The 10454-nt window shown below is 36.2% G+C and overlaps 1 protein-coding gene across 4 annotated transcripts in view; it reads right to left on the bottom strand.

Annotated features, from left to right (window-relative positions):
• Positions 1-9775, bottom strand: part of LOC138047598 (transducin beta-like protein 2) — a 12037-nt gene extending 2262 nt beyond the window's left edge. The window contains exons 1-9 of one of the 4 annotated variants that reach the window (XM_068894516.1): positions 9404-9756; positions 7929-7980; positions 6392-6454; positions 5908-5943; positions 4953-5161; positions 4203-4289; positions 3687-3748; positions 2962-3035; positions 2453-2502 (exon numbers count right to left, since the gene is read on the bottom strand). In XM_068894516.1, coding sequence (XP_068750617.1) covers positions 2453-2502; positions 2962-3035; positions 3687-3748; positions 4203-4289; positions 4953-5161; positions 5908-5943; positions 6392-6454; positions 7929-7980; positions 9404-9515 — 745 coding nt within the window. In that variant the 5' untranslated portion in view covers positions 9516-9756. Of the gene's footprint in view, positions 1-2452; positions 2503-2961; positions 3036-3686; positions 3749-4202; positions 4290-4952; positions 5162-5907; positions 5944-6391; positions 6455-7928; positions 7981-8953; positions 9315-9403 lie in introns of those variants that run through there. The other 3 variants (XM_068894514.1, XM_068894517.1, XM_068894515.1) reach the window with 3 other exon arrangements.
• Between the last annotated feature and the right edge of the window lie 679 nt (positions 9776-10454).

The following is a 10454-nucleotide window of genomic DNA, read 5'->3' as shown; positions in this document are numbered from 1 at the left end:
AAACTGAGCGATACCACAAAGCATAAATCTTGGAGAAAAAGACTTAGATCAGTTAAGGTTCTTAAGGCGTACACCGTATTATTCTTTTGTTTGATTGCAAATTGGCCCTTTTGGCCTTGCTCGAGTTTAAATATTCTTTTGAATTTTACGTTTGAAAGCGAGGTCAAGAGGGCCAATTTGCAAGGAAAAAAAGAATACTAAAATGGCGGCCATTTTGGAATAAGGTGCATTCGCGTCGGCTTTCGTAAAGTAGATGCGAATTTTAACTCTTTCTGACAGAAGTTTATTAAATCACGCACAAGGAACTCATTGAATTGTCGTGTCAATTTTCTAATAAGGAGAAAAAGCAAAGTCAGACTTAAGCATCAGTTGAAGTTGTTTAAAGCGCGCGCTGTGGCCTTTTCTTAAAGCTTTGTTTCGTTCATATTTCTTTTTCTTCCATTTGATAGTTTGAATAGGCGACGCTTTCACAAAGGAGAGTCAAAGGAGGTGCCACTTGGTTGAAAAACGCATTGATAGAAGTGTACTGCATTACAAGGGTTCAGAACATTTTCCCATTTTTATAACCAACCTTTTCCGGTCATGAATTCTCGTGTTAATTTTTAATAAGGAGAAAAAGCAAAGTTAGACTGAGTTTCAGTAAAAGTTTTCTACAACTAAAAACAATTTTGCAAGTGGTCTCACCACTGCACTATCCCTGCAACCCACAAACTCAAAGGTTTCGTCGTTTTTTTTAAAATTCTTTACTTGCCTGCTACTATCAAGACCATTTAAAAACAATTTACAAAGGAATTTTATTACCTTAATCAAAAGAACCCTTATTTTCAGGGGGGTCCAAATCCGCGAAAGGGGTTCCAAATCCGCTGCGACACCGGAATACCCGAAGAAAACTCTAACTCTCGGGTCAGGTTGACACTGACTGACTCCCCACCCACATGCAAAGGGTGGATGGTGACCATGATTACGCCAGCCTGACTTACTTGTGTGGGCCCATTTCCATCAGTAGGGCTAACGCTCACATGGTTCATATGAGGTAGAAATCTAGCACTTCACATTACACTCTAAATCAGTTATAGTTTGATGCTACTCTGGTATGAAGAAATGTGAAATTAGCTTAGAAAGTTCCGTTTTAAGACCCAGAATTTCTACTCTGTGGCCCAGTGGTTAGGGAGTTGAGTTTACCTATGGCTGACCCTGGTTCAAATCTTTGGATTTGTTTCCTGTTGTCCCGGATTCAACTCTACCACGCTTTGTAAATAGCCAACTGATTGCCTCCTGCCGGTTGGGGTTTTTAATCATGTTTCTTTTAAGTTTGAATTGTTTCTTTCCGATTATTAATTAAAAGTGGGGTGCCTGCGAACTAACTTGATAGCTAAATGCACTTCCACTATAAACAAAGCATTTACATTCACCATCGGTAATCTAAAGTTATTTCAAGAGTCCTTTTACATGCAACCGATTTGCTATGGGGAGTCAGCATGGCTTAGTGGTTATTAACCCTGCCTTCCACCTCTGCGACCTGGCTTCAACTCTCGGCCCCGAGATCGTATGCTGGGCTATCGTATATGGGCTGAGTTCCAGTCGATCTCAACCTGACTCCGGGGGTTTTCTCCGGGTACTCCGGTTTTCCTCCGTCAGCAAAATTGACTCCGAGCCTATTTCATCTGTGTGGGTCGTGTTCAGGGGCCAAGCGCTTAGCCGGCAGCACAGCTCCTTCGGTCCGATCTCGTCGAGCCGTGCCCTTAGCAATTCAGTCTCCGACTGCGCGTAAGGGAGTTTAGCAGGTCACGTATTATTATGGTCACGTATTAAAGGAAAGGGTGCGGCCATTAACAGTAATTCGCACCCTTTTGTTTAATAAGGTGGAAATAGGTGTCAGGGAAAAGGCCGCCATCATCACTGACAATTCAAGGGAAACACTGCGTTGTCAGAGCATGTTAACTACCCACACAATTGCGCGAGGTAATTCTAGAATGATCACCACCAACCGACGGCACCATTAACGCCGTTGTTAGGAAGCTTGGCACATAACTGCTAATACAGCTAAGCATGAGTATCCACCAGAAAAAATCCAACAGATTCACAGAGTGAAATTCCAACCTATGCAATTATTCACCTCATAACCACTGGGGCATACATCTTCTGACCCTGTAGAAACCCTACATTAAAAATAGACTGTGCTAGCAGTGCCTGGCTAGTAGTCCCTTCTATGCCCTTTTTGAGAAACACTATGGAGGAAGGCTTCCCCAAGCTTCCCTCTCTCCGATGGTGTGAGACGTGGCTCGAGTTACAGAAGTTACAGTTTGCAGTAAAAATGACGTTTCCGTTCCAGAGTATTTAATGAGCCCCGGTCCTTTTGTCCGTATACAAAAAATCCTTGGAGAGAAAAGATGATTGTGTAAAATAAAGACGAGGGGAACAGAATTAGCACCAAAGTGAAAGAATGTCATACCGTCAATGTTCCAGATTTTCCAAGTTCCATCTTTTGAAACAGTTGCCATCCTGGAGGGAAAAGGAAAAAAAAAAAATTTAAACTTTATTTTCCTTTGTTCTTACTCCTGTCCTACATGTGCAAGTGGAAAAGTCACAAGTTTTGAGATGATCTCAGTTATGAGTTATGAAAGCTGAAGGAAAGCCTGAAAAATTCGGGCTAGAATTCAAACGTAGGGCTTTAATACACTGTTCCTTCACTATATCATCGACAGGTTCACTTACATCACTCACAAAAAAATGACCAGCTCCCAGTTGGCTTGATAGCTCAACTGGTAGAGCACCTCACTGGCATTGCAGAGGTCACCGGTTCGATTCCCGTTCAAGCATTTCTTTTGTTACTTCTACAGTACCATTCATAACTGCGATGATGTCAAAACTTAACTTGTTTTATTCCAGCAGTTCAAATGTATCTCTTTAATATATTTTTCCCTCAGGAAATGTCATGATGTTGTCATCAGTTCCACTTACCTTGTAGAGTCTCCAGAAAATGTAAAGTGATAAACACCTGCAGTGTGGCCTTTTAGCTCCATTGCTCTTGAAACCTATACATACACACAATTCATTTGAATCAGCTTGCTACCAAAGAAACAATTCAAGTACCGTAACTAAAAGAATTTCCAGGGCGGTTTTCAATCGAGTGTCGAAAGTAATTAGTGAATTGCTTTGTTTTTGCATTATTTCACTCAGTGATTGGTTTAAAGTGCTCGTGCCATTTTTTCAACCAATCAGAAGTGAAACCAAAACCAATCATGGCTCGAGCGTGCACATTGTCGGCTACATGTAATTACTTCAAATTTTGATTGGTTTACTGGATCGTCTCTGTCCATTTTGATTGGCCAAAGTAATTACTTTGGTTTTGGTTTTAAGAAACTTGATTGAAACTCGCTCTATTAAACTTGGAGTTGCACTTGCTAAAATTGAGGATCATAGCTTTACTTGATTACATATCCACAGTTAAATATACGATTCACTTTATTTATATCATTTCATTAGTATGATTAATCTTGTGACACATCTACAATGACAATTAGCATCCTGCTTACAAAATGCTGATGATTTAACTTGAGAAAACACAAGAGAGAAGTGGTTCCATCTTGCATTAGAGGTAACCGTATTCAAAACATTATGAAAGTCACTAGATTTCCATCATTTGTTTCTATAAATCATCGAGGGAAAAAAGTCATCTTCATCACCTGCTTGAATTCATCAGTGTTTGTAAACTCCACTGACCAAATTTTAACGTCAGGGGTAAAACCTGCAATAGATAATTTGAACGAAGTCATAAATGTACATCTTACTGAGTTCAGATTTAGTAATATAGCCTCCATTTTTGTTCAGTTCAATTTATTGTGCCATGAATTGAACTGGACTGGAAAAACAAGAAGTTGTAACTTACAGTACACATTGAGAAACAAGGTCAGTAACATATTAATAATTTAAGATATAAAATCAAGCGACAAAAACAAAATCTTAAATTAGTGGGCTGTACTGCAGTATACTACCTGTTAAATTGGCCAACCACAATGCACATGCTAATTATTATTATGCTCAAGAGACATGATAAATAATTATTTTAAATGCTATAGCTATGGTTTTGGCAATGGAATTTTGATACTAAGTGAAAACAGGAGAAGACCCTATCTCTTCCAGACTCCCTACCTCCTGCTTCATAATGATAAACACTAATTATTATTAAGACAAGGGCATACCTGCTGAGGCAACAAATTTTCCACAAGGAGATATACTGGCAAATCTGTTGGTCATCTGATGTGTGTCAATTATGGACAGCACTTCACCTACAATGCATCAAAAAAGAATTAAAACCCTTTCACTCCCAAGAGTGACACTCTGTCTAACGACAGACGATTTTATTCATCAATGGGGAACACCACAGGAATGAAAGGGTTAATGTGTTTTTAAAGCCAAGCTAAAAACTCACCTTTTCCGTCATGCATTGCTATCATAGTTGTTTTTATTATTGTGAGTTTACTTGTGTAATATTAGCTTTTTAAAGTATTGTAAGTTTACTCTTAATTGTAATTTTAGCTTTTTAGCCATTCTATTTCGTTTTTAATCTTGTCCTGCGCATTTGAACATTTTATGGAATTTGCGCATTATAAATGTCCTATTATTATTATTATTTTATTATTAATACCTGCATAGTCCCCACCTTATGTCTTAATTCTCTATCCTTGTTTCCACAAGAGGAGGGACTATGTGCTCCAGTGAATCAGACAATTATTCCAATAGAGCAATAACTTCCTGATTTCTAGTTGACTCCATGAAAGCTCACTCCATAAGAACAACATCAATAATTTTCGAGCATGGAAAATATGGACTGGAAAGATGGTTTTGACATTTTCATATAAGAAATTGTACATTTTTTAATGATCAACAACCCCACCAACCAAGGGTGCTTTTTTGTTTAATGTGTGCAAAAAGATATGATAAACAAATACCTTTCAGATTCCAAAGGATGATAGTTGTATCTCTTGAGCAAGACAATATGAATTTGCCATTGGAGGCCACAGCAATATTGATGATCTCAGCTGCATGTTTTACAGGAAAGTCAAATTCACCAGTGATCAAAGCTCCTGATCCATCTTTCTTTTTATTTACTTTGAAAACACGAATAGTGTTTCCATTCGCTAAAGCTGTAATAAATGCTCTGCAATTAAATCCATAATAATAATGCCACTTATTCAATGATAGCAACACCAGACTTCCTTGTACAAAAATATATTGAATATTATGGCAATTTGCAACAAGGGTGGAGTAAGGAGGGATCAGACAGAAAGGGCTTCCAGGAGGGAGGGATGAATGTGAGTCAATTCAACTGGACAGAGTCCCCAGATTTCATTTTTTAAATTCATGATTGGCATCAATTACCAGTAAGAATACACCCTAGATATCATGCAGTCAATGGGTTTACTCTTCAATCAATCTTACAAATTCTTTTTACTTTTATCTTTTTGTTAAGTAATTGAGGCTAATTGTAGGGTACTATTTTTCATATTATTATTATTAAATGGGAGTGTTAAAACATTTGGTTTTTTGCACCCAAGTTATAATCAAAATTACTTCTCCAAACCACAGTTACTGTAGCATCAAACTATCTCTGTTTATCAATCAGGTTGCAATTTGAAAGTGAACCTCAACCTCAAAAATGGTTTTAGGTTTCAAATTCAAGAACACCAAAAAGGCTGTATTATTTATAACCAATGAATTTAAATTCTTTTAAATGCAAACTTAGGTTATGAATTAAATTGTCAAGTGGAAAATGGTACTTGAAGGTTTTAAATTCAAGACCCACCTAAAAGGTTTATGCTTCATAATCAATGGATTTTAAAATTCTATTAACAAAAGTTTACGGTAGGTTACAAATTAATTTAATTTAATTTAATTGTAACAAACCTGAAGCGGACTGGTTGTTCTTGTTTAGTATCTTCACTGTTAAGAAGACAGGAGTAAAGTATGCATTTAACTTCATACTTATATTTTTGTCTACCTTTTTCCTTTATAGGCTGTTAATTTTATTAATTAATTTGTTTTTGAACAGCAATTTAAACAGAGGAAGTTAGCGTAGATACAAAAACAGAATTACACTGGGAAACTTTAATAATACACATTCTTATTGAATATTTTTTCATAAGAACATGGGTTTGTTCGACTGTTGTGTTAGGATAAAGATTCCATTGCAATCACTGTATATTACAAAACACAATTTCCCTGAAAACCTTAGGACATAAAAAGTTAATCAATAAGCAGTGCAAACAATTAACAGTTAATTCATAATCAAGATGTAATACTATGTTGCTATGCAATTTTCATTACCAATTCTCACTGTCAGTTCTCTTCTTACTTAACACTTTGTAGCAATGAATAGTTAGCTTCATACCTTGTATCAGGGCTGAAAGTAACCTTTGTTCCATGGTCAAAGTCTACATTTGCTCTTACATATCTGATATGAAAACAAATGATGAAAGTATTTACCACACACACCTAAACAAAACTGTTGGTTAACTTTCTTCAAAGAATTAATTCAATAAAAATTAATCATAAGCTGTTCCAAGGAGACAGGTAGAAGGACTATTATTTATCTCTAAGGATCAGCTATGTGGCAAGTTAGAACATTTGATCAGACTTCAGAAACTTTTTTTGTGTATTAATTCCCTTATGTTTTCTAGAATAGAAAACTATTCCATGAATACTCTCCATCTTCCAAAAATAACTCATCATTGAATTTTGTGGTTCTGAGAAAAACAGAAAATTTAGCTCAAATTCAGCCAATTCACCTCCAAAGATGTTAATCCTTTCAAGTTTTAAATAGCAAGTGACAAGAAATATAATACAAACTATAAGAATAAAATTTTGGGATCATCTTTAGTAAATAACTCATAGGGACAATGAATAACATTAACAGGTCCTTACTTCATTTGCAGTAACATATTCAGATTTATTGCTTTCCCTTAAGGGGAAGGCACTTAACTACAGAAAGTCATTTAGTTGCTAAGGAAGCTTTTTAGTTAAAAGCCCTACAAAAAGGTTGCATGGATGGTTCTTTGAAGTAACTTTTTCAATGGAAATCTGACATCACTTCAATCAGAAGGCACATGTGTAACTAGTCCTGGTCCTCTGCAGTGCATTTCACTGAAAAACATGTAAAAACTCTCAGGAAACAAAAGGAAAAGGTGTTTTTTTCACCGCATTGGAACCAATATTTCGAAAAGTGTATCAAAGGAGGGCCTTATGTCATTATTTTTTTGAGAAATAACTTTTTATAAATCCATGCTACAGATTTTGTGTTAGACTGTTCTCGTACTGATGTGTTAAAAATTTGTGAAAAACATAGTTAACTCACTGACTTTTTGGGCATTTTCTGTTTTGGTCATGTGATTTACCAAATATGGTTGTAAGTCGAACCATACAAAGAAATGTTGAATACAACACACTTGGCAAAAAAAGGTAACTGTAGAGTTACAGGGGCTCCAGAAATGATTATTTGAAGGGGTCCACAGCAACAGTTTGGTAGTTAAGAACCAACCCCCTAAAGTTTAATTATTACAAGCCAAGAGAAAGAGTATGCTTGACAGATAATTGCCACCTGCTCCTGGGAAAATATTATTGGCAAGCCCATTAGCCTGGAGATCGAAAATAATTTATTGCCTCAGCCAAACTATGCTTATAAAAGGAACTGTGAGCACTTAAAAATTTATTAAGTCATAAGAGAGAACCAATAATTACAATAATAATATTTTTAAAGCAGCTACACCCAACTGAGAACCAACATTTCATTATATCATGGAATTGAGAGATAATAGTCTTTATATCTTTCCTGCTGTTAAACTAAATGATTTCTGAAGATGATTACACAAAGAAAAACTTATGTTGACATAACTGCTCAGGGATGCAGCAACTTGCAAATAGAAGCATACTTGTGCTCTTTCTCTTTGAAGTCTTTCACACTCCATAGTCTCACTGTCCTGTCTTAAATAAAGAAAATATCAGCTGTAAGGTATCAAAATTATGTTTGTTGCACCAACAAACGATATCCCATTTCACCATTATAATGTAGCAAACATTACTTTGAAATAGCTGCTTGAATGCAAAATTTGAGCAACTGCAACTGGAGGAATTTATGTGGGATTCACATAAAAGGAAATAATGGCTTACTAGTCAAGGTGTTCAGGTCTAATCAAATGAAATCACTTCAGCTTCATTTGTTATTTGTTTCATCAGGAAGATAGTTATCTTCTATGGCTATCATAAAATAAAAAATATTGTTGAAAACTATGTGGTCACCAAATATTGTTCAAGAACAGCTAATTCACTTGATTGAGATAATACGAATCAAGGGAACAAAACCACTTAAAACCACACAACCTCCAATTAAAAAACAATGAAATCTGAACCCATGTAAGACAACAAATCATGAGGTATGATTAATCCAATTGTATTCTACATATCTATTCATTTCTTTAAGCACTAGGAAAAAAAAACTTTTAATAATGCAAATTGCTTTTGCATCCAACAAAACAAAAATTATTTATCTGGAGGAAATTTAAAAAACTTATGTAAAACAGAGCAGACTTCTTGCTGTACAACAAATTTAAGATCATCAGCAATCTATTGTTTGTAACTCTTTCCAATCCCAACCTTCAAGAAATACGATGGAACTGAGGTCAATTGATAACAAAAGGGGAAAATTGATGCACTAACCATATTAAATACAAGGGAAAACTGAAATTAATATAATGCACTTTAATATCATCAGCTTTTGCCTTTCCCTTCCAAGCAATTGAAGCAAACTTTGCTTAATAAATAATAAATTGTTTACAAACTGAGATAAGTCTTCGATTCAATAGATGGAAGAATTTATGATATGAATTCAGCTGATGAAACGGTTAAGTGTACATTTTTCAAAGGACAAAGTAAGCTTAACCATTTTCAAACCGATAACCTTGTGAGGTTGAAGCAAGATATTTTCCATTCAAACTAAACTCCACATCAAATACATGGCTTGCATGTCCTTTAAGAACAGCGAACTGTCTATGATGGGTCTTGTCTGGGACAGTGCCTCTCCTTGCTTTGGTCTGTTTTAATTTTTCCCTCTTCTTTTCGTTCCTGGGTTTGTCCTTGATTTCACTGTTATTGGCGTCAGACACCTCTTCCTTTTCTTTCTTACTTTTAAACCCGATGTACAGGATAACCGCTACAATAACAGCGGCTACTACAGAGGTTATTGAAATTGTCCCAAAAGTGGAGATATCGGCCGCCATCTTCAATAAACGCACACCGGCAAAGAGCCTCGCTTTCACCGCAACACGTATGCTGATTCACGCGCGCAAAACCTCGCACGCACAACAAATGAAGAAAGCATCTCCTTCATTGTGAGAAAGTATCAGCTTACCTGAAGAACTCGACATGATGTATTTTCCATTACTGCTAAATTCCACCCCTTCTACAAACGAATCATGTCCAGATAGGGAGGCAGCTAGTAATGGATGGGCAACACTTGGCATGGCTGTTCCTGTTACCTGAATTTTTATACTTGTTCTTCTCAAAATTCCGGAATCTCTGTATGCAGCCAGGACTTCGGTGTGAATTTATCGGTCATTCATGAAACACAGGGCCCTGCTCTACATGAGCATTTTTCCGTGGACTTTTATCTACCTGTTAGGTTAGAACGAGAAATAACACCGTGTCCTTACAATGATAAGTTTACAACAAACCAGTTGATGACAGGTTGTGTGGAAGTCTTCTACATTGGCATCTGTCCAATGGGTTTTTGCATTGGTCAGCTGAGCACGCGTGACAGTTCAGGTGTCCATAGCCGGGAATCGCTGCCACCCGTCAGTAAATAGGAATATCAACCAACTGGATAATTAGGGATAAAACAGATGTTTCGGTTGGAAACTGCTGAGAGCAAAATCAAATCAGATTAATTATTTAGTCTTTTGCAGCTATGCTTTGCCATAACAGCAAATGAAATGAACGCTCAAGTTATTAGATACAGGATACATGACTAGACAAGGCTCAAAACAATCGCTTCCGATTTAATTTTTCAGTATTTTCGAGTTAAATTTTCGAACCTCTTTCTCAAACTAAGCATGGATTTCTAAATTTAACTAGGATTCAAGAACTATTCCGTGGCTTTTAGTGGAGAAATAAGTGATTGTTGAGTTGGAATTGAAATTAAACATTTCCAAACTTCAAAGTCCCTAACTAGAGAGTTTAAAATTCTGGAGCTATCACTAAGATAGCAGGTTGAGAACAATACTCTTGCGTCTTTATTCCATCTTATTTGCTATCAAATGAAATTAAACTAAAACAAATTATGAATTTGTCTTCCCTCGTTCGACCGTATTCATTTATCCCGAAGCGATTTTAAAGAGAAATAAAATTTGAAAATTGCATTTCCCTTAAAGTGACTTATTTTGATTTCTGTCACCTGCGGTAAA

The sequence above is a fragment of the Montipora capricornis genome, chromosome 4, assembly GCF_036669925.1.
Source record: "Montipora capricornis isolate CH-2021 chromosome 4, ASM3666992v2, whole genome shotgun sequence".
NCBI classification, from domain to species: Eukaryota; Metazoa; Cnidaria; class Anthozoa; order Scleractinia; family Acroporidae; genus Montipora; species Montipora capricornis.
This window is presented reverse-complemented; position numbering and strand designations above follow the sequence as displayed.